This window comes from Lytechinus variegatus, chromosome 5 (assembly GCF_018143015.1).
Source record: "Lytechinus variegatus isolate NC3 chromosome 5, Lvar_3.0, whole genome shotgun sequence".
Lineage (NCBI taxonomy): Eukaryota > Metazoa > Echinodermata > Echinoidea > Temnopleuroida > Toxopneustidae > Lytechinus > Lytechinus variegatus.
This window is the reverse complement of record NC_054744.1, coordinates 23023673-23048812: the sequence shown is the minus strand read 5'-3', so window position 1 is coordinate 23048812 and position 25140 is coordinate 23023673. Positions and strand designations below refer to the sequence as shown.

At 36.5% G+C, this 25140-nt stretch overlaps 1 protein-coding gene across 1 annotated transcript; it reads right to left on the bottom strand.

The window, feature by feature from the left end:
* Nucleotides 1-3232: 3232 nt before the first annotated feature.
* Nucleotides 3233-24671, bottom strand: LOC121415756 (serum response factor-binding protein 1-like). Its single transcript, XM_041609085.1, has 7 exons — nt 24512-24671; nt 14774-14862; nt 13150-13294; nt 12465-12546; nt 10914-11556; nt 6596-6774; nt 3233-3916 (listed from the first exon to the last, which is right to left on the bottom strand). The coding sequence occupies exons 1-7, from the start codon at nt 24536-24538 to the stop codon at nt 3684-3686; spliced, it is 1398 nt and encodes a 465-aa protein (XP_041465019.1). The 5' UTR covers nt 24539-24671; the 3' UTR covers nt 3233-3683.
* Nucleotides 24672-25140: the final 469 nt, after the last annotated feature.

The following is a 25140-nucleotide window of genomic DNA, read 5'->3' as shown; positions in this document are numbered from 1 at the left end:
ATCTGGCACATTGCCCATTGTCCTTCAGTCTTAGCTTTAAAAAAGAATATTTCTGGGAATGGTCTGCTTTTTTACCCCATCACATCATTGTTTCAAATTTGAAATTGATTTCAAGTGTTATTGTAATTTCTCTGTATTCTCTCTTTTTTCTATTAAAATGGTTTTTGGTCGTCCACCTTGAAGAAAGCAAGTATATAATGTCATTGCTAGATGGGTTATTAAAGGGGACGTTCACCCTTACAAAAAGTTTATTGTAAAAATAGCAGAAAAAAATAAACAATATTGCCAAAGGTTTGAGAACATTCCATCAAGGAATTAAAAAGTTATAATTTTATTTATTTCATTTGTGACGTCATATGCAAGTTGCATTCTCACAAAGCGAATGGTAAAAAAATCAATGAAATGTAATTTTGTCAGAAAATAGAAACCTTTTGTAAATCAATATAAATATCATTTCACACATGATCATAAATAGAAAACAAAAATAGGTCATCAGTAAGCATTAAAGAAATGAAATTCATGCATTTTATATTAACATATGAGGCAGCTACTCGTTTATGACATCACAAATCCAAAACTTAAAATTCTAATAACTTTCTTAATCTTTAAGATTTTCCTCAAACCTACACCAATATTTTCAATTATTTTTACAACAAACTTTTCTCCAGGGTGAACTTCCCTTTTAAAGCTAAAAATTGCAAACAGTAACTGTGTTTTATTTATCCTGCCCATCTTCTACAATGTGTACAGAACAAATATCTAATCTTATCAAATGATTCTGTTCCCTTGTGTCATGTTGAATGTGTTTTATGTCAGGAAGGACCAGATTCTTGCCATATTTTCATGTGAAGCTAATAAGTTTGTTTTAAATGCACTATTACAGTGTGCCTGGTAAGTCTTTTTACAGTGTCTTACTTTGCTTTTGACTCAGATACATACATGTAGACATGTAACTGTACTTGTACTTCAAAAATTTGTAGATGTGCTTTTAACCAGCATATTCATTTTATATTGGAGGCTTGTGAGTGAGAACTATGGCCTGAATTCACAGAGCATTTTAATTGTACCATGGTACAAAACAACGGATAATGCAGATTTTACATACATAATTATGCACTCAAAGAAAAGTCCAATGAAAAGTGTATGCTTTTAGCAAACGGCACTCTATATTCATGGTTCAATAATACAAGAAATGTACATTCTATGGTTTTGTACTTTCATACAATTGAAACCACCTGTGTGTTTCTAATCGTAGATAAATGTAAATTTCGGTGTTGTATATGATGTGGCAATACAAAGAAAACTACAGTGCCTGCACGGAATATTTTTTACTCTTGTTTTCTTTCTTTTTTAAAACTTTAGATACATGTATGTACATGAAGCGAACAAAAAAAATATTTAAAAAAACAGAGTTACAGCATTCAAACATGCTAGCTAGGACAAACAAATCTGATCAATGCAATTAATTTCTGGTATCGTTTTTATGAAACAAGCAACATCTGGTGTGGACTAGTTATAACTAAAGGGAGACACACCATGGAACATGGAACTTGCTAACATTTATAGACAAGGCTATGACAAAACTAACTACTTTAGGTCAAAGGTCATATTTGGTCGATGAATTTTGGCTGTATTATCTTTCAAAAAACTCACATAGAATGGTCATCAAATTTCAGCAACTGGAGTAATCTTAGGGTCATTAAACTGGTATAGTTTGAAAAGGAAATATTGACAAAAATTTGGAATTTTTATTTTCAGTAGTTTTGTACGAGTCTTGAGAATCTGTTTTACTGCATCAATGTAATATCCAATCACTTACCTTTTTTGCTATTACATAATTCCTCAGGGGTACAGAAGTTAAGCAGCTGTACAAGAGGAGAGTGACAGAAGTTAAAGCAAAAGGAAAATAATTATGTCCTGAATTATATTTATGGAAAGCTTTAGATGCGCAATGATGTACACTTGTATTTCTTTAATAGCTATATATTTGTATTCAACATATATATGTTTAATGTAAGAAATCAATTTCCACTGAATATTATCGAAGTGTATCACTTGGTATGATATCTGTGACAGTTTATTTTTGTCATTAGCCACCAATGTAATAAATGTATACAGTGTGTAAATAAAGCAGACATAAATAAATGTGAAATTTAAAAAAAAGTTGACTTGGAAGAAATGTTAAATCGTTTGTATTCTACATGAACATTAGAAAATGTCAATATTCAAAACACTGTTCAGATGAAAATTAATGTATTGGGCCCCAGAACCTGGGGGGGGGGCCTCATGCATTGACGACCTGATACCATTCAAGACCAAGGATGTCTTTTTCAAGATAGGGCACGATATGTACATAACGTAATAAGGGCGTCAAAAACACTAAAATAATGGAAAAAGGATATCTATTTCGCTCAAAAAGTTATGTGTTTAGGGTCGATTTTGAGAGGGTATAGATTTTTTTTTATATGAAGGATGTACTTTTTGCCCCAATAGTCAACACTACGTATATGGAGTCCGATTTGCCCGAGGTGTGGGAGGTGGGGTTGTACTAAACCCAATAATGTAGGTAAATCTCCCGGGGGGCCACTTAAATTGACGAGTGGATTCCATGTGCGACCAAAAAACACGTAAAAAGGATGTGTTTTTCACGTTAGGGCACGTTATGTACGTAACGTGATAAGGGTGTCAAAAACACAAAAATAATGAAAAAAGGGTATCTATTTTGCTAGGAAAATTACGTGTTTAGGGTCGAATTTGCGGGGATGATAAAACAAAATTAAAATGTTTTATAAAGGCTGTCCTATTGCCCCAACACTTCGTGTTTAGAGTCTGATTTGCGCAAGGTGTAGAAGGTGGGGTCGTACTAAACCAAACAAAGTAAAGCTGACGACCGAAGGACCCCTATAATAAATTTCAGGAAATATTTGCCAAGAGTATCGTTTGTTTCCAATACTTGTTAAGGGGTGCATTTTCAGAATAGGGAAATTACGTGTTTAGGGTGCTTTTCGAGACCCCATGGTCGCGGATGGTATCCACTCGTGAATGGAAGTGGCCATCCCGGGGTAAAGGTACAACCGAAGACCCATGACATACAACTACATGTACATGTAAATATCGATGTACAATGCTTGTATTCAGAGAATACACGTACTTGTTAAGGGGGTGTATTTTCAGAATATAGAAAAAAATTGTTTAGGGTGCTTTTCGAGACCCCACGGTTGCGCATGTTATCTACTCGTCAATGGCAGTGCGCCCCCCCCCCGGCCCAGAACACATTATTAGCTTCATTCATTCTCCTTTTGAGGGAAGAAGGTATTTCTTTCCCCCTGTTACTTGAAACCATTTGAATTCATATCAGAGAAAAAGAAGCAAATCAAAGAAAGTTTGAGGAAGATTAAATGAATAAGTTATGAGCATTTAAATATTGAGATCCCTAATGCTATGAAGATCCTCCCATTGGCAATCCAACCTTATGATGCTCTTTTATAAAGTCCATCACAAGATCATATATTTTTTTTTAAGACAGGACATGTATTAAATAGAGATATCACAACATGATATCATGAACGAGTATAGAGAGATATTTTAGGGTAATATTTCATTGTCCAAATGAGGAAGTTTAACATGTGTGACATCATAGATCTTCTTCGCACGACCAATTTGAGAGTCGCCCTTGGCCATCATCAGTCATCGAATGTTATCTTCTTCCCAGTAAAAGGCAAGATCTTGGACTCCTGCTCCTTCTTCTTCTTTTTGGCCTCCCAGGATGGATGCAGGATCTCTGGAGCTTGTGCAGGAGCCCTCATGAGTGATTTTCCTCCTCCGGCTCCTCCTCTTGCAGCTCCTCCCCTTCCTCTCCTAGACGAAGGGTAGACCATCTGGCGCTGGGATGGCAGCGGCCTCTCATTTGATGAATCTAAAAATTTACAGGAGATATAAAACGGAGGATAACAGGTTACAGCAAAATTCTAGTGTGTGTACATCTGCTGGAATTGCATAATGTCAGCTTATCAATAGCATTACACATGGGTTAAGCCTAACAGCAGTTTAAATAAGTGAAAATGCATGTTTTAATTCATGCTTAAAATTACATTTTTGCCAGGAATAACACTTTTCTGGAATTTATAAATATATTTTTTTACAATAGTTTGATATCAGGCCCTAAAAATTTACAGCGGAAAGCACTCTTCCTCCCAAGAATTGAAGACCCTTCCAAAGTTGGGCTTTATCCAAAAGAGCACCGGAGAAATGTTGCATCTCTCTGTACCTTCTCCCATCATGTCTTCCTGAAACCATCCCTTGCAGTTGTCTGGAATTCTTGGCCCCCAATATCCGTTTGAGGCACTCTACTGCAGCTGCCAACCCCTACAGAGTCACTGTCCCAAAGTCAAATACTTATCTTCATCAATATTCATATATTCCAAGGACAGCTTGGCTGTGGAATTCACTTCCTGCCAACACATTCCCTTTACATATATACCTGCTAACCATTCCGATTTTGGCGGAATTATACCGATTTTTTAGCCTCCATTCCGAATTTCGAATTTTGAAACCAAAATTCTGATTTTGGGGTCAATCAATATTTTTCATTTCATTTCATTTATTGGTTTCTGCAACACTTCTCATAAACACATGAGCAATGAAAATACAATAATAATATACGTATAACTGACAAGCAAAACATTGAACATAATTGCATTTTCTATCAATATATATATCGATTGTTAGAAGGTTGCAGGGGTTACCACTATAAGCTAAGCTTGACTGCGTGGCAGCCCCAGAAAACAATAATTATTATTCATCCAACATATCTTATTGTTAGGATGCAGGTGCGAAATGACGGGTGTTGAAATTATTGAAACGGCTGTATGATGCGACTAACGCATAAGCGGCTGTAACATATGACTAACACATAAACTGGAGCGCACGGCTAAGTGCACAGTTCCATTGCAATTGCATGTGAAAATTACAAGCGTACACACAGCGGCCGATATTAGCGTTGACTTCCGGGGGACAAAATGGCAACGGACATGTTTTCAAAATCCACGAACATCGGAAAAACCGTGAAAAATTCAATTTTTTTAGACCCCTTGTTTCCTAACTACGATGTAAAAAATTAACGATGGTGATATTTTTTACATGAAATATGGTGATTTAGTAAGAAAATTTCACTTTTTATTCAATGTTTTGCCCTTTTCGCCGGATGATTTTGTATTGTGGAGTGAGTTAGTGATTGCGTTGTGTACTGGTGTCTAGAGAGTGTTGGTGATATCATTGGTGAGTCTGCTGAGCGGCTTCTTAATTAAATTACCCGGCCGGCTGCTCGGCCGTGCACTAGGGAAGCTCTGACGCAGTTGAAGTTCGATCTATCTCTATGCAATGTTAAAATTGATCTGTACTTCATTTTTTCGAATAATTGTCAAATTTGTGAGACAGAGAGGAAATTATCAACTTTCGAGTCAAGTTGAGCCTTTGGAGCCGAACGCCAAATCTACTTGCTTCACTTGCCTAAACTCCCGGCGCCTGAGTTGCTGCGCCTCAGCCTCCCAGTCTCACCCGCGCATCGCAAGTGCAGTGGTGGGTGCGGGTCGGGCGCATGCCGCCGTAAGCTTCGGCTCCATTTTTGTCATGGCTGAAAATCTGCTTTCTTATGCCAACAAGCACTTATCAAATAAAGGTTATGATATAACCTCCTCCTCAGTCACTACTCCTGTGTGGTGAAATAACATGAATAAGATGACAATGTTTGGCTTATTTTGATGCATATGATAGACTTGATATAAATGATAAATAAATGTTAGATTTTTTTTGCACTCAGTTATTAATACAGTAGGCCAACTTAAATCTGAATTAATGATACAAAATATCCCTTGGCCCAAAAACTCAATTGAATTCTTGAAATTAGTTTTTTCTAATTAAAAAGAGAATCTGTGGAGATGAAGATCTGCATCAATCTCACTTTCCAACAATAGAGGGCCTCACAAAATATGCTCAAAATCAAATTATTCCTATTAAAAATCTATATAGATTTAAATGAAAACAAATCACACCTGAATGAAACTGGGTGTATTTTTTTTGTCACGAACGTGATATCTTAAAGACCTTTGTTTTAATTTTTGATTGATAAATGATATTAAACTGTATTACATATAAGTAGACTAACATTACATGTAGGTCATCCTGTGGTATGGTAAAGAGGGTAAATTTGCTTTAAAAAGTGTAGGGAAATGCTACTTTTACATGCAGAAAATGCAGAGTCCCTACCATGGGAGGGGGGAAACCCTCCTCTCGCGCGCGACCCGCTCGGCGCCCTCGTGGCTTTGATACTGATTTTTTTGTTATCAAAGGTTGGCAGGTATGCCTTTAGTTCCCAACATGGACAGATTTAAGAATAGTGTTAATTCGTATTTAATTAGCTTGATGTAAAAGTTTGTACTTTTAATTTAATTATGGTTTTATGAGGCAGTCATGGGCCAATTATCATCCTTTTATGATGGCAACATCAGGCCCAAAGAACAATCTAAATAAAAAAAAATTGAAATGCAGAGAAAAATCATGCCTAAACAGTCTCTTGAATTTAAGTTTTCAGGCCTACCTTCAGTTTTGGGCTTCTCAAATGGAGCATTGATGCCTGGAATCACCTTCCTCTTCGGTTGTGCTTTCTCTCTCATATCAAGACTAGGTAGATCCACAAGTGCAACCTGTCTGCTGCCCTCTCCAGGCTCTTTCTTGGAAGGTCTCCTCAAAACATCAAGCTGTTTCTTGACATTGATCCTACAAGATAGTGGAAATATATACATATTTAGTTAGATGTTTCAGAAACACTGAAAAGACTTATGGGCAAGTCCAAGAATTCACCCAGATAACGTATGCGACATTTCAGAGGCTTTAATGACCTGAAAAATAGTGTTAAATGACTTTGATTAGATTGAATACCATCACGATGGTAGACATCTAGGAGAATAATCATGCAAAAAATGGTGTTGTATGACCTTGACCTTTAGAGAGAAAAGATGTGCCGTTACATACACTGTATGGGACGCAGAAAAGAGACAATTTTTAAAACATTTTTTTTCAAGTTGAGATTTCTCTAAGTAGTATTTCATACTATGACAACTTAATAATAATAATAATTAATAATTAGACTTATATCGCGCCAAATCCACTCCGTAGAGTGCTCAAGGCGCTTTATAGGAAATTATAAAAGAAATTATAGAAGAAATTAAGAATTGAACAGAAATGTTTTGAGGTAATTTTTGAAAGTTTCAGAAGTCAAGCACTGTTTGATGTTGTGAGGGAGGCTATTCCATAGCTTAGAGGATGAGTAAACAAATGATCTTTCACCCCAGGTTTTGGAAACTTTGGGGGTAACAAGAGAATTGGAAAAGGAGGAACGTAAGGATCTTGAAGGGGTATAACTTTTGATCAGTGAAATAAGGTACTGGGGAGATGAGCCATGAACACAATGGAAAGTTAACAACAAAATCTTGAACATAATACGCTGTTTTACAGGGAGCCAATGTAAGGATCTTAAAATAGGAGTAATGTGAGTGCGCCTGGTGGATAGAGAAACAATGCGAGCGGCAGCATTTTGAAGTTTCTGAACTTTGACTAACTGATTCTGGGGTAGATTAAACAAAAGGGAGTTTCCAAAATCGAGACGGGACGAAATTAAAGCATGAACCAATTTTTCTGTGGCTGGTCGAGACAAGTATTTCCTAATAAAACCAATATTTCGCAATTGGTAGCGAACTGATCTGCAAATAAAAGAAATATGATTCGACATTGTCATGTGAGAATCAAAAACTATACCGAGATTGCGACAAGAACTTGACAAATTTACAGTGAGGCCGGAAAATGAGATGGAGTTGATGTGGATTTTACTAAGCTGTACTTTGGAGCCAAAAAGAAGAAATTCACATTTGGCTGGATTCAACTTAAGAGAGTGAGAAGTCAGCCAATTGTGAACATCAACCATGCAACATTCAAGACGATGGATGGAACTTTCTGCAGCTAGTTGATCCGAATTAAAGGAAATCATGAGTTGGATGTCGTCCGCATAAATATGGTATTTTATGTCGTGTTTCAACAGAACTTGTCGCAATCCAGATAGATATATCGAAAAGAGAGTTGGCCCACCCACAGAACCCTGTGGTACTCCACAAGAGAGAGGCAAAGCATCAGATTTATAACCGTTAATACAAACAATCTGAGAGTGGAGTGAGAGATAAGACTCAAACCACTTATAAGCCTCACCCTTAACACCGAGTGAACTAAGTATGTTCAAAAGGATAGTGTGATTTACCGTGTCGAAGGCGGAGGACAAGTCTAACAGCAAAAGAGCTGTGGTGTTCCCTTTATCCATGCCTTGTAGGATATAATTAGACGCGTCAAGAAGTAGTGTTTCTACACTATGATTAGACCTATAACCTGACTGGAAAGGATCGAGCAAATCATTATCCAAAAGGTATTCAGACAATTGAGAGAACACAATCCTTTCAAGAATCTTGAACAAAAATGGTAAGTTTGAAACTGGGCGGTAGTTTTGGAGGGAGTTTTGGTCCAGGGAGGGTTTTTTTAACAGTGGGGTAATGAGAGCAACTTTCAGAGAGGGAGGAACGTATGCCTGTTCTATACTCATATTAATTAGATGTGAGAGAATTGGAGCAACAGAAGGGGAACAATCCTTAAGTAATTTAGTGGGAATGGGATCTGACTGACATGACTTGGGAGGAAGTTTACGTAAAAGTAACATGATCTCGTCAGGACTGGTAGGTTGGATAGTTTCAAAGGAGGAGGAAGTGAGCTGGCTGTGTGGAGACTCATCTGGTGCTAAACTATTGCTGATCATCTTGACTTTGGTCTGGAAGAAGCTTTTTTTCTTTTAAAATGTTCTAGAGATATTTTTGATATGACTGAAAATGAACTTAGCCATTTCAACAATATTTTTTCTTGTTTTTCATGGTTTCATGAATTTCATGTTTTCTATCTTCTATTGTTTATTTTTTCATATTTTTCCATTTTCATAATTTTTTGCTTCGATTGTTTTCATTAATCAGTATTCATAATAAATAAGTCTTTAAAAATTAAAGAAAAGGTAAATAATCACTTTTTAGAGCACTCTTGAAATTTGTTTTTCTCCATTCACTTTGTACACAATCTCCCCATTGACATAGTGTGTGAATGTCCCATACATAACATGTTGTCCCATACGTAACAATTTTTTAATTCATTTTTTATTAAAAAGTAAACTATACTTTTGAAACTTTTTGTGGTATAACAGTTTTATACTTTATAAATTAGAATTTCCCAGAGATGCAACAAGACAAGTATTGTATTATGAGAAATAACTTTAAAAAAACATCCTCAAAATGTTTCATATGGAACATTCCATCCTTGTACAAGGCCTAATTTGCATATTTAATTAGATAACACCACTTTTTCCCCAAAAAGGAATAAAATGTTAGGGGGTCTATGTCCAACCTATGACTAAATCTCACAAGTTTGGTTTTTATTTTCTTAGAGTTTTTATAATTGTCCCATACGTAATGCCCATTTTACCAATTATGCAAATAAGATGCCCCAAATTAGCGTATGCATATTATCAAATTTTTCTTAATGAAATTTAAAAATTCAACATTTGGGCTTTCTTATCCCACCAAAGATAACTTCTTAAATTAAAGATGATATTTTGCCTTCTAGGTTGACCTTTTCTTGGACTTGCACTTACATGTATATGCTAGTCTAAATTAAAAATCCACCCCAGAGAAATGTTTACTTGAATAAATAAAGAAAATTCAAACAGGCATAATGCTGAAAATTTGATCAAAATCGGATGTAAAATAAGAAAGTTATGACATTTTAAAGATTCTATTTTTCACAACAGTTATACCAGTATGCACAACTCAGTAGCACGCAAATGAGTAAGTCGATGACGTCCATCACTCACTATTTCTTTTGTTTTTTATTGTCTGATTTCTGCAATATTTTAATTTTTACCAATTTGACATCAAGGACCAACTTAATTGAACCATAAAATATAACGATGGTAATGCCACAAGTTCAGGGAAGAATAAAACTTTGTTTCACAGGACAATGTGGATAAAATTGGATTATTTCATATTTCACATAATAAAATACAAAAGAAATAGTGAGTGAGTGATGTCATCAGTTCACTCATTTGCATACCGACCAGGATGTGCAAATAACTGTTTTGTGAAATTAAGCAAAAATTAAATATGTCATAACTTTCTTATTTTACATCCGATCTGGATGATATTTTCAGTGTTATGCTTGTTGGATTTTTCTCTTTTTACTCAAATCAACTTTCTGTTGGGGTGGACTTGTCCTTTATTAATTGTATGGTGAAATCTGACAAGAGACCCAAGGGAAGACCCAAGGCAGTCATCACTACAAAGGAGACATGGGAAAAAGTCTAAAACCCTCAGAGATCTGAACGATTTCTCTTACATGTTTTCCATTGTTCAAAACCTGATATAGGTGACTCTGCCGAAGTCGAATTTCTTGAGATCACATAAATCTGTTCAACTGAAATTTGTTCAACTGAAATTTGACTTACAGGATGTCATAAACACATATTTTGCATAAATGTATTCTGGTCTGAAAAAAATACTTCAAGTGATCTCATTATTGGACTATTAGAAGGTGGACTTATTTAGAATCAACAGTAAGCAAAGATCTTCAAGGATTAGCTTTAGATTCTTAATGTACTGTAAATCAATCATGGCTAATCATGGCTATAGTTCACTGTATTTCATCACTGCAACAATCTTCCTCCTTTTTGGTGTCAGGCAATGAATAAATATAGCAAAGGGATGATTATCCTGTATCACTTACATGTACATGAATATCCAATGTTTCATCTTTTTTTTTTAGAATTCAATTGAACTTACTTGTGTCTTTCTTTCTGCCCAGGTCGATTCTTCCTTCCTTTGGTAATATTCTCTGCAGATTCATGGCCCTTGCCAGATAATTTCCCCACAAACAAAGAATCCAAGCCTTTCAGTTTCTTCCTATCCTTCTCCACCTGCCCACTGTTCCTCCCTTTCTGAAATTCTGCGGAGAGTTCCCTAAGCTCGGCGTTGAAGTTTTCCCCCATCTCGTCAATGTCATCATCCATGTCTTCCAAACTCCCCTCATCGTCATCCTCTTCATCATCATCATCATCACTATCCTCTTCCTGACCATCACTCCCTCCCTGTATCCTGTCCTTCTTGCTTTGAGTTTTCACAAAGAATCCAGATTTTTTATGCCTGCTTTCCATCTGTTCTCTCAATCGCTGATTCTGTTCCGACAGACTTGTCGACTCAACATTTGTCAATCTTCCTGAATCCTTCGCTTGGAATAGAGAATCGTCCTTCTCTTCACTACCGTCGTCGCTTTCTTCGCTCCCTTCTTCTAAAGACTCATCCTCTTCCTCCCCCTCAATCGATGATTCAGAGCCTCTTCTCTTTCCTTTTCTTATTCCTTCTTTGGTTCTACTGATCAATTTTTCCTTTCTCTTCCCAATTTCCAGTAGATCATCTGTGACAAGATCTGCATATGGAGTAATAGCCATGAATATACAGATGAATCTTCCTATGTGGATATTTCGGTATAACAGATATCTTAGAAACATATTTTTTAATAATGGAAGGTTCTTTTTGCATACTTTCTGTATTTTCTTTTTCCTGGAAATAAGAAGTTAAAACAGAGGCAGTACTAATAGCTTGATTAGTACAGGTAAATTTGCACAAGTCAGCCTTCCATACAGGTAGGGAGAGTATTCACCAGAGTGGAAGCAAGTTTTAGTCTTGATTAGGCAAAAAAAGTCACATGCCTACACATATTTTCCAATGAATTTCTTCAAAGTCAAACAGGCTTCTATGGTCCTGTCTATAGGAGAATGAGTGCATAGTTTGCAAGCTCATCAGCCAATCAAAATCAAGGATTCCAAGACAGATACCATTGGATGGCAAAGTTACCATAATAGCAACTTATATGCAATGGGGTCCAAGTTTTACCAGGGATGCCAACCTGTCGGGACTGCAGATTTCAGAGGGCTGAAGGGAATATTCTGTCCAACATGGCCAGTAAATCTCACCATTATTTACCTTTATAGCTTATTCTTGAAGAAAAGATTTTTATTGTAATGGAAAGACAAACTTTGGTGAATTATCCAAATGTTATAGCCTAAATTCTCATGAGGTTTCAATTGTGCAATGGTACAAAACCATGGACTATGCAGATTTCCGGTATTACCATGCTTCAACTAGGTGCCTTTTTCCCAAAAGTGTGCATTTGTTATCAGAACTTTGTTAGTGTATGCAATGAAGTAAGCGTAATTATAAGTACATCTGCATCGTCCATAGTTTTTACCATTGTACAATCAAAACAGCTTTTGAGAATAATACAGGCCTACATTTAATAGGGATCTTTATAAAAGTAGGGTTCAGATAACTTGCCTCTGAAGGTAGAAACTTGCTGGGCAATCAGCTTGTGGTGGATGAGACGGGCTGTACCACGTTCCTCCGCTGTGGAATTGGCCTGTAGAATACGAAGTCAAGAATGAAAGTGTCACAACCATAATTCACAATCAAAGTTATATGAAGGTGAGCTATGGTCTGGATGGTAAATATGACTGTAGATCATTGAACATCAATTCAAAGCAAATAAGATCAGCAGACTTGTTAAGAACCATTAACAATGGACAAAATGGGCCTCACTCATGTATTATTAGACTACAAGAGAAAGTAGACCAACTACTTGTAGACCAAGGAAATGTAAACCACAATAACATAATTATTTGCAAGCAAGGGTGAACGAAACATATCAATAAAAACACAAACCATAATAAATGAAGGGATTCAAACCAAAATAATAAAATGAACTCAATTTTTGTTATTTCATTTTTTATGAAAACAAAAGGAGAGAACTACAAAAAGGTGAAAATATGAATGAACCCTACAGTGAGTGCTGTAACATTTATCAAACTTCCATTTAACTCTCATGAATGTCTTAACTGATTTTGATGAAACGAGTTTTAAATTGCTTCTATCTTTTCAGTCTTGTCAATAATATTGTTTCTCTCCATGGGTTTTTCAATATTGCAAACTGATGCTCCTGGTTATAATGAAAAAAAAAACTTACATTATCCAACACAGCCTGAAGAGTCTTTTTATTAATAATGGCAGTCATGGTAACCTCATCGCAAGCAAGATCTTTGATTACTTCAATCTCTTTCACCAACCTTCCTGCTCGCCGTTCATTCTTTACAAGCTGCTTCCCAGAACCTCTGGATAAATAAATTGGTAAACAAAAATATAACATGAAATTATAAAGTATTATTTAATATATAAGTACATTATGTGTAACTTGAAGATGCATAGTGTAACATCCAACCCCCCCCCCTACTTCCTCCTTCTCTCTAAAGTTCTCTCTTTCCATTAATAATAATAAAAAAAGATACATGTTCAAGCAGAAATAGCACAAACAAGTGACTATCTCATGGGTTACAATGTCTATAAAAAGGTGGGTGGCTTTGTTTGGATTCTTTTTTATATATAGACATCAAGCTCGACATTTTATGGGGTTTTTTGCCAAATGAACCAAAAGGACCATATAAAAAAAAGTGTAATAAATACTATGATTATTGTTACCCTTGCGTTTGAAGATTGTTGTAACAGTGGCTTCATCGGCAGTTCACCAGCCAGACGAAATCGGGAAAGTGCTTTTGTTATTCTTATAGATTTAAGTAACATTTTCGGTACACACGTGTCGTTATATAGTATACTGTACTGTTGCATTCAGTGGGAACAGTCTGCAAATTTATAGATTTTTAATCAACCCTCAGTGAAAAAAAAAGATATGGTGATTCCTGCATCAGAAAGAGTAATAGTGTTCATTCAACAGTCACATGTGAGAGGTGAAATTGATTGACTCTGCTTCATCACTTGCAGGAACCACTATGGCCCATATTCCAAAGCCAGGTTTAATTAAAACTCTGGTTTAAAGTTGTGGTTCAACTATGGATAGCCAATAGTGGCATAAATCTCTTAACTGTAATATCAGTGTATCAGCTCATTTTTCCTCTCAAATTTTTTTTATTTTCAGAAGGATAAATTAGATAGCTTTCTTCACCATTCACAAGATGACAAAGAGCACAGTAAACATAAGAAACATAAAAAGTAAAAACAAATTATGACATTTTTGGCTTTCCATAATTTTAGCAGAATTAGACCACAGCCTACATGTAAGTTAAACCAGACTTCAGAATATACAGTGTATGTATCTAACGACTCAGTGGATGAGTGGACACTCTTGGGGCATTATTCTGAAATCCATGTTTGATATTGGTGTTTACTATTAAACAGGATCTAAAACAAAGCATGAGGGCTGTACATTGCCATTAATTTCACAAACCACTCACCCACTGAACACTAATGCTGCAAATCCTCTTTTACATAATTCTGCCATGTTTTACTGCAATTGCAATAGCATAATAATTGGCTTGAGGTTGCAACTTCCAAACAATCAAGCAACATCTGCCTGGGTAATATTGTTCTCATAATTTATCAGAAAATAGTTACTTTTTGAAAATTCCTAAATTCCCTAAAATTCCCACAAAATTTCTGGTTATTCCCATGGAAAGATTCAACTGTGAAAATTCCTGGGAAGTTTGCAACCCTAGGCACACCCATCATCAGAGCCAAAGTTAGGTAACCTGTTTGATAAAACTCTGACCGTAAATGAAACATTCCTATTGAATACTTACTTCTTCTTTCTGATGACGATGATTTGGCGTGTTAAATGGTGAATAAGCTGCACTTTTGCCCTTTTCACCGTCTTCCTCATGTTGACCATCTTTAAAAATATAAAAAATAAAGGGAAAGACACAGGTAAGTAAAGGAAAATATACAAAAGGAAAAATAGAAAAAACAAGAGTGTCGCCAAGGCGAGTACATACATGTAATACGCCGTCTGTAATGTGGAAAATAGAGCTATTGGTCAATCAAGAAAAATGGAAGATGGCGACTTCACCTTTGACCGTCTGACTGCAAAATCGATAGAATTGCTAGGATCTATGCTAGTATCATACACACCAAACTATATGAGCCTAGGTTAAGTTCAAATAAAGTTATTGCATTAACAAGCACTGCAGAAGGGTAAGATGAAAACATGTCAATGTGACCTTGACTTTTTGACCTCAAAATCGATAGACTTCCTGGGATCCATGCTTCATGTAGTATCATACACACCAAATTATATGAGCCTAGTTTAAGTTAAAATGAAGTTATCACATTTACAATGACTGAAGAAGGGTAAGATGAAAATACGTCACTGTGACCTTGACCTTTGACTTTTTGACCTCAAAATCAATAGGCTTCCTGAGATTCATGATAGTATCATACACACCAAATTATATGCGCCTAAGTTAAGTTAGAATGAAGTTATCGCATTTACAATGACTGCAGAAGGGTACGATGAAAATATGTCACTGTGACCTTGACCTTTGACCTTTTGACCTCAAAATCAAAAGGCTTCTTGGGATCCATGCCAGTATCATACACACCAAATTATATGAGCCCAGGTTAAGTTAAACTGAAGTTATCGTGTTTACAAGGAAAAGTTAACGGACGCACACCGAGCGCGATATATCTACCATAATACGTCCCGTCAAGACGGGCATATAAAAAGGAGAACGAAAAAAATTATTGTTTTTGTATTGTATTCAACAACATCATAGTGACAACAGCCTAAAATGTAGTTTTCTGACTAAAAATTTTGCCTACTTACCTACTTACTATTTGCAGAGTACACCTTGAATTAAAATCTTAAATGTAAATCTCTACTTAAAAATGATAGTATCAGCTCTACAATTGAGCTGCAGTGCGATGTGGGTAAAACGAGACCTGGGTCCCGTAACACAAAGGTTAGCGATTGATCGCTAATTTAAAAGAAGAATTCTGATTGGTTCATAGTCAGTCTACTTACAATGTAGCAAAATGCGCATGCAACGAGGATCTTGATTGGTCACTTCATTTAGCGATTAATCGCTAACCTTTGTGTTATGGCGCCCAGAACTGCTAACCTGAACAAGAACATTTCAGTATTTTTAAAGCTAAATATCAGTATTTTGGCGAGGAAATCAGTAGTTTCAAAGAAATACCATAGGACAACACATAAAACTGAAACTTGAGAAATCAGTATTTTGCATGAAACCATCTGTATTCTTCTCATTTTTCAGTACTAAATACTGAATATCCATACTACTTGGCAGCTCTGCGAGACCCTACACCTCAATCTTGGAGCTGATTGTTTTTAAAGTAGGGAGTAGGAGCCCAAATGATTATCTGCTGGCATAAAATGTAGGCCTACATGTAGATCTTTTTCATGGGCCTATAAGAATTAAGTATCGTAGTTGGCTAGCGCAAGTTTACTTTACCTCTTCCTTGCCTAAACAAATTATGAATTTTAGTACTCTTAAAAGGCCTTGACTAGTTTAACACACTTGTGGTATGCAACCACCCATCTGCTTTAAAAGTCTACATGTATGCATGCAACATACAACACAAATTCTAAAAAATTATTTAAAATATTGCTTTTGTTACCAACTTATGCACACACACGCCATGTGCAGAATCCCCAGCTCTTACGTAAAACGGCATGTTCTACCTGGTGACTAGTCACTACTAGAGACACACAGGGAGGAACCAGTCGACCCAATCACTTCACCTCACTGCACAAATTGAATGCGGCGTTCGTTATTCATTAGAGGTATGTATTGTATATCCAACAAAAAATTCAAAAGGGTCATTATTAATGCCAATTTATCCTCGCTCAAACTCGAGTAACACAAATTTTCTGATTTCTTTATCAAAATTATTGATAGTGATAATTAAAATCGGCATTTGCGCAGCTTAAATAATTTATTTTTCAACAACCAAGCAATTATTTTGGGGTCTACAGCGTGATTTGAATAACCGAAATTGATCGCAGAGCACAACTCTACACGTCCGATATTTGGAAACTGAGTCCAATTTTTGGCAAAAACCAGGCTTCTGATAGTAAGTAAATAATTTAGGTTTCCCATATTTTTTTTCAATTCTATTTTTTATGACAGTAATATTCAATATTTGTACTACAGAAATACAAACTCAAGTGTGCGATATTTGGGCACTTATCTCGAAGTTTTCAAGATGGCGACTTTTTCGGGATGTACAAGTGAAAAGATCGTCTCTGTAAAATGGATTATCATGGACCTCAAAGTACATGAATGTCAGCAGCGTTCTCGCCAGTGTATAACACGCATGGTGCAAACACCATGCGTGCGGAAATGGAGACCAAGTGGAACCATGCGTAAAATTTCAGCGACATGCGTGGAAAAATTAAATGGAAATATTCAGAAAAAAATAATACACTCCATGAACTCATCTTAGTGATAGCAACTTCATTTATCGGGTTGCGCCGAAGTCCCACCAACTTAAGACCACTTACAGGCCTACATGTACTACAGCTAGGAAAGTGGCAAGGCGCCCAGCTAGCTCGCGGCTGCTATTGCGGGCATATGACGGCACGGTACGGTCGTTCCGTTGCCTATTCCCCCGTCTGCCCCGCAAATCACACCGGCTATGCTCCATTACCTACCGGTAGCTGCGCTTACTGATATGATGGGAGTGGAACTTGGAATAAATACATTGTATATACAAGGAACATGTACTTGTACTGTGTTTGTCATTTATCCCGCCCTCTATACACACAATGAACGAATAGCAAAGGAGTTGTACTGTGTTTGTCATTTTATCCCGCCCTCTCTGCACACAATGAACGAATAGCAAAGGAGTTTGAGAACTGTGCGTGACCGCTATGGTGCATGGATGTTAGGCCTGGGACGATTGTCATTTTTACCATTCAGTTATTTCCTGAAAAAATAATCGAATGATTCGATTGTTCGTCGGGAATCAGGTCTTTTAAGTCACAATAGTTGACCTACTTTATGGTGAAATCTCCATCAAAGTCACATGTTTAGAATAAATGAAAGTAGGACCTTTTTCCCCTTCTCCATGATATTTATATCAAAAGAAACTACATGAAATGAGATTAAAACTTTCAGTTTATTGTTCCAATGAAAATCCTTCCTAAATCCATGCTGGTACTCTGGTATTATGCATGCATCCCTCCAAGTGCCACACCCCTGCATATGAATGAATCAGCCCAGATCTGCCAGTGCAAAGTCCAAAGATGTAAACAACTCATTCATGAACTATTCTTTGAGACTGACCCCAGGTGGAGCATTTCTTGAACAATTTTATCCCTTGCCCACACCATGTCCCCGCCCCCACTTGTGGCACTGCCCACGATTCTACACATGTATTTCAAAAAAATATTTTGCAAAATATTTAATTTGAAATACCTTATAAAATTACGATTTTTTATCATTTGAACCTACATGTATAACTGGGTCTATTTTTGGAGACTAGTCGAGAAAGTACGGGTGAAGACGGGCGCATGTTGGAATGTAGTTTTCATTGTGTGAGGGGGATAGAAAACAGGTTGCATTATTGTTTTGAAACAAAGGAATTCTCCGGCTCCCACCCTTATCTTTCTCTCTCCATCACACACACACACACAGATGGGGGAGGGGTCAAATATTTCTGAAGTCATGACCTCTCCTGATAAGGGAACCACTGCCTTCTTCTTTAGGCGGTTTCAAACCGCCTCGATCACAAGAATCCCCGTTAAATTACGAGAACTTTTTTAGGCTAAAAAATACCCGTTAATTATTCCTGCATTCACACCGCCCCGAAACACATCCTTCAGGATAAGTTCCCGAAGTTACGAGCATGCGCAGTATGGTCTGATAAGCAGACAAGGCGCGAGATTCAAAATCACTAGCCCAGCAGCCACCCACGCCGTCGCGCCCAACGACATGCTGGGATAAAAGTTCCCGTAATTTGCTTTCACATCGCCAAAATACCTGCGACCTTGGAAAAATCCCCACGAAAGTTCTCGTAATTTCGCCAAGTACCTGCTATTTAGCGGGTATTTTCTTTCGGGGATATTACGCGTAGTTTGCTTTCACATTACCAAAATACCTGGTATTTTCTGATCGGGGTAAATTTCCCGATCAGAGAATACCTGGAACTGGCGAACTTCGAGGCGGTCTGAAACCACCTTTTGTTTCCCCAAAAGTTTCATTGGCTATCCGAAGGTCCAATCAGCTCAAGTGAGCTTGGTTGTGTGTTTTCTTGTTTTGAGCACGCAGACAATGAACTCATTTTGTGTATCGAGGGCAAGGTTGGGTGGGATTTAAAAAAATTCGGAGCGCTTTCATGTTGGCGTGTAACTGTGAATGTAATACAATCATTGATTATTTTTGAAAAATTATCTCGGTAACATAATTTTTAAACCTGTATAAAGTGTCATCATTGTTTTATTGTCATATTGTTATTATTTCTTGGGTATTTGAGTTCTCCCAATGTCATAAATCGGGATCTGCCAAACATTCGATTTGGGTAAATTTTGCTTATCGATTGGTGATTGGCGGAATGCCAATCGAACCATTTGATCAATCGATGTTTACTCCCAGGCCTAGCATTTATGTGCATTTGTGTGGGCTTAAAAATACGCCACAATGGGGCTTCCTTGGCGTCTTTATTTCATGAAAAGGCCGTCGCTTCCGCGCTCCGCGCGGGAGGGGTGAACCCACCCCCCGGGAGTGGCAGCAAAAGTCCCCGACATGGGTGAATTTTTTTCTGGCGAGAACGCTGAATGTCAGTTATAAATGTAGATCTAGATCTACATGTAGGCCCTGATAATTTTGGAGAGCATAACATAAAAGCCATAATTCAATAATATTCATTTTCTGTACACAGACCAATTTTAATCATTTTTATTCAAAAAAATGTTTGAGTGTTTGTAAAAATTATGTAGTCTATGTTTTAATTCTCGCCAATTAATTTAAATTACGGCGATACTCCGATAGATAGGTGAAAGATCCTGCTGCTGTGAGCTGTGATAGCTACAATATTTGGACGAGTACAGAGACGGCTCGCTATCATGCAGCCACCATTAGGGGGTTAACAATGCAAAATCCCCCGACGGGGCTCATCGATTTTTGTCTTTTTTTCATAAAAATATATAAAAAGAACTGTATCAAAATAAAGATTATTATTCCGTTTTGGCCTGAAATGAACCAAAACGGGAAAAATAAACTTAAAAGGGGAAAAAACAGTGACTTACTTCGGCAGTCGCGCAACTTCACTTCCCTGTTTTATCCAAACATATGGCCATTGAGTCCCCTGTACAGATCAAGCTAGAACTTCAATCTCTGTATTTGGAGGGGTGGAGCCAACATAGTTCAGCAGAACAGTCAAAATAACAGAGACCGAAGCTTTTGGTCTAGCACAAGGTCGATCTCTCAGTCTCAGACTCAGTCTCACCACTAGAAGTTCTATCAGTCTCAAAATTGGTGATTTAGAGCCAACATGAAGTTCCTCACACGCATAAATAATTCGCTGCCGATTTCAAAACATCGCATGCGCGAGGGTCCGAGCTCGGACCGGACCTGGTACCGTACCTCACACATGCGATGTTTTTAAATCGGCAGCAAATTATTTATACGTGTGAGGATCTTCATGTTGGCTCTAAGTCACCAAGCATGGAAAAGTGAAACTGTCTTTGTGTAAAGTAAGAATATTACCAGGTAGTTTTAATAGTTTTTAAAGATCGTGATGTTGCATTAATTTTATTTTATTTTCCCCCATAAAATCCCACCTTTGTCACTCGGAATATCAGATCGAGTTCACAGTTTTGAAGTTCAGGTAGGTGGAGCGTAGTGTAGCGGTAGTGAAGTGGAGTGGAACGCGCACGAACCAGGGTGACAAGATTTCACAAAATGAAATACAGGACAATCGACAGCCGGGTCTTAAAAAGTATCAATAAAAAAGGCTACAAAATGTTAGACTTGTATAAATTATAAAGAAAAGGAAGGAACGAAATAAAGGATAGAAAGAAAAGAGGAAAGAAAAGAGATGAGTTGAGGGGAAAGAAAGCAAAAATGAAGGGGGTGAAGTAAAGAAAATGAAGGAAAAGAAGAAAAAGTAAAAGAAAAAGGATGGAAGGAAGAATACATAAAAAAAAGCTTTCCGTCATTCTTTGAAATGAATGAAAAAAAGCAAGGGAAGATAAATGAACGTACGTGTGAAAGAAGAAAATAAAGGATAGAAAGGAAAAAAAGAATGTAAGAAAAAAGAGAGAGAATGAAGGAAACATGTTTCCTTCATTCTTTGAAAGAAACAAAGAAGAAAAGAAGAATTAGGAAGGGAAAGATTAAGGGAAATAATAAATAAAATAATAAATAAGAATGAAAGGATGAGAGAATGAACAAAAAGAAAATAATGGAAAAAGAGAAAGAACGAAAAGAAAAAAGGAGAGGAAGGGATAACGAAGCAAAGAAAAGTTTAAGGAAAGAAAGAATGAAGGAAATAAAAAGGGAAATATATGAGAAAGAATGAAAGAAAGAAAAAATGAACAGAGAAAGGATCAGGAAAGAAAGCGAGAAAAGAATGGAAATAAAGATAGTTGGAACAAGAAAGGCAAGCAGGAAGGAAGGAAGGAAGGAAGAGGAAAAAAAGTTTAAACTTCAAGCAAACAATAAAAAAATCTAATCATCTAACAAAAATATGAATGATATTTGTTTTTGTTTTTTTAACATTTTTAAAAAAATTGCTAGAAAATTAAAATGTTTTTAATAGAAATGCTAAAATTTCAAAAGTGAAGCATTGTAAAACTTAAAGAACAAGTCCACCCCAACAAAAAAAATGATTTGAATTAAAAGAGAAAAAAAACAACAAGCATAACACTGAAAGTTTCATCAAAATCGGATGTAAAATAAGAAAGTTATGGCATTTTAAAGTTTCGCTTCATTTCACAAAACAGTTATATGCACATCTCGGTCAGTATAAAATGAGGAACTGATGACATCACTCACTATTTCTTTTGTGTTATTATATGAAATATTTTGAATTACTTGTCATTGTCATGTGAAATGAAGTTTTATTCCTCCCTGAACACGTGGAATTCCATTATTTTAACATTTTGTGCTTCAGGCAAGGAGGACTCCAAATCGTCAAATTCGTAAAAATTGAAATATTGTTTAAATCAAATAAAAAACAAAAGAAATAGTGAGTGAGTGACATCATCGACTCTCTCGTTTGGATGCAACTGGCTCGTTCATATAACTATTTTGTCAAAAATAATCGAAACCTTGAAATGTCATAACTTTCTTATTTTACATCCGATTTTGATGAAATTTTCAGCATTGTGCTTGTCTGATTTTTCTCTATTGATTCAAATAAACATTTTTCTGAGATGGACTTGACCTTTAAAATTCAGATGAAACATCACGCCATCGCTCACAAGCATCTCTCATCCCATTACAAGTTCACACCGATCGCAACAAGACTCAAAACGAAAGCTGATATTCAATAACTTGCTCCTCCGACTACATCACCAAACCAGTAATCTGAGAATTCATAACATAAATATAAAAATTTCCCGCTGATTTTGTGACTATTTTGGTGGAAAACTGCTTATCATTGTGAATGTGAGATTGTTTGCACCATTGACATGATCGAGTTGACAATCTACTCCGATCCTACATGCAAGTGTGTTTATGTGTAGATCGAAGAAAATAAAGGCATTGCAATTAATAATGGTAGCAATAAAATCACCGCAGAACTTGCATAAGTAAATTGTGTTGTCTCTCTGCTTCATCATCTTTTAGTTTAGGTTATTTGATGAAAATTCTCACCTTTCTAATTCTATGTATAATTTGTTCATTATTCTGAAATACGGGACAAATAGGCATGCCGGGAAGGGTTTGTCGGGACGCCAGGATAAAGGAGCAAAATACGGGACGATCCCAGGAAATATGGGACGTCTGGTAACCCTGGCACTAGACAGCTGGCAGCCGTCTGTTTCGAGGAGTTTTTTAACATTTTTTTTTAAATTTCTCCTCGTACACAGACGGCTCGCTATCGTGCAGCCACCATTAGGGGACTTGCAATGCAAAATCCCCCTGTCGGGGCTCTTCAATTTTTGTCTTTAATGAATAAAAAATTTTAAAATTAATGCGACCAAAATGCAAATTAATATTCCCTCTTGGCATTAATTGCCAAAAAACAGAGAAAAATCAAGTTAAAAGGAACAAAAACAGTGACTTATCTCGGCTGTCGCGCAAATTCACTTCCCCGTTTTATCCGATCTTACATAAACATATGGCCGTTGAGTCCTAGTCTTGAGGACGCAATGATGATGATTTTTTTAAATATGTTATATATTTCTTCATCATTGACGTCTTGACACTCTCTCCATAGTGCCTTCAGCGAACGACCAAAACAAAGATGGATTCCCCCCAAAAATCCATCCTTTTAAACCGAATTAAAGAGCATTCATTTAATTTTATTAATTCTTACACCTTCCTACGCCTAATGCGTAGGAAGGTTTTAAATATTACTATTTAAAAATGTAAAAAATGAAGATTTCTTACCTAACTGATGCCGCGTAGACCCCTCGTTCCACATGTAAACAACGGAAATACAATAGCGTCGACCCTTGAACCGCTTATGTATGACGTACTTCCGGAAAGCAATGCCGTCTTAACGAACAATTTAGAGATAAAAAATCTTATTTAACAAATATTAAAATTTATTTTGTGATCATAAATAATTTATATTGATATGAATTATTTATGATCACAAAATAAATTTTAATATTTGTTAAATAAGATTTTTTATCTCTAAATTGTTCGTTAAGACGGCATTGCTTTCCGGAAGTACGTCATACATAAGCGGTTCAAGGGTCGACGCTATTGTATTTCCGTTGTTTACATCATACATGTGGAACGAGGGGTCTACGCGGCATCAGTTAGGTAAGAAATCTTCATTTTTTTACATTTTTAAATAGTAATATTTAAAACCTTCCTACGCATTAGGCGTAGGAAGGTGTAAGAATTAATAAAATTAAATGAATGCTCTTTAATTCGGTTTAAAAGGATGGATTTTTGGGGGGAATCCATCTTTGTTTTGGTCGTTCGCTGAAGGCACTATGGAGAGAGTGTCAAGACGTCAATGATGAAGAAATATATAACATATTTAAAAAAATCATCATCATTGCGTCCTCAAGACTAGTTGAGTCCCCTGTACAGATCGCGCTAGAACTTCGGTCTCTGTATTTCTATTTGGTGAGTGAAGCCAACGGAGTTCAGCTGAACAACCAAAATAACAGAGACCGAAGCTTTTGGTCTACCCTGGCACGAACTTCGCTCGAGCCTCGAGGTATCTCACCACCAAACCACAAAGGCAAGCACAAGGTTGGGGTTTCCCGCTCCCCCTTGAGTTCGGAGTTGCATATTATAATCACTATAAAAAAATCTCAATTCATCAACACTAACACTAACAGCCATATTCGAATCACAAATATAGCGATATCACAAATAAAAATGAATTACCTGTGTATTGAATTGCACTTTGTCCATAATTGATAGCCTCTTGATAAGCACTGCAATACAATCCCTACAATGAGCACAGCAATATCATTTAAAATACACAACAAATTAACAATTGTCTCAATAAAAAATGAAGAACCTCTCCTATTGCAACGTCGGTAGCGTATTGTACAGTATCTTCAAAATGGACATTGAAAATGATAGAAAAGTGTGACATAGTTTGGTTAAATGGTAAGATAGATAGATATAGATAGATAGACTGCAAAAACTCCGATGTTTGGAATCAAACCGATGTTGTTTTAATACTAATCGGTGTTGTAGAAACACCAATCTGGTATTAGACCAACTGAAGGAAACTGCAGTGTAAGGTGTTGTTTAACACTTCTCTGGTGTGGACATACAAAGATTCCGGGCTGGTGTTAAATCAACACCAGAGTTTTTGCAGTGTAGATAAATAGTTTGTTGTTAAAAAATGATAAACAAATTTTGGTGAAGGTTTTAGAAAAAATTCATCAAAGATTAATATTTTTTTTATAGAAATTTAAGTTTTTGAACGTACTTACGAGCAGGTGCCCCCCCCCCCCCTCGGGAGGGGGGGGGGCACCATTGACGAGTGGATCGATACCATGCGC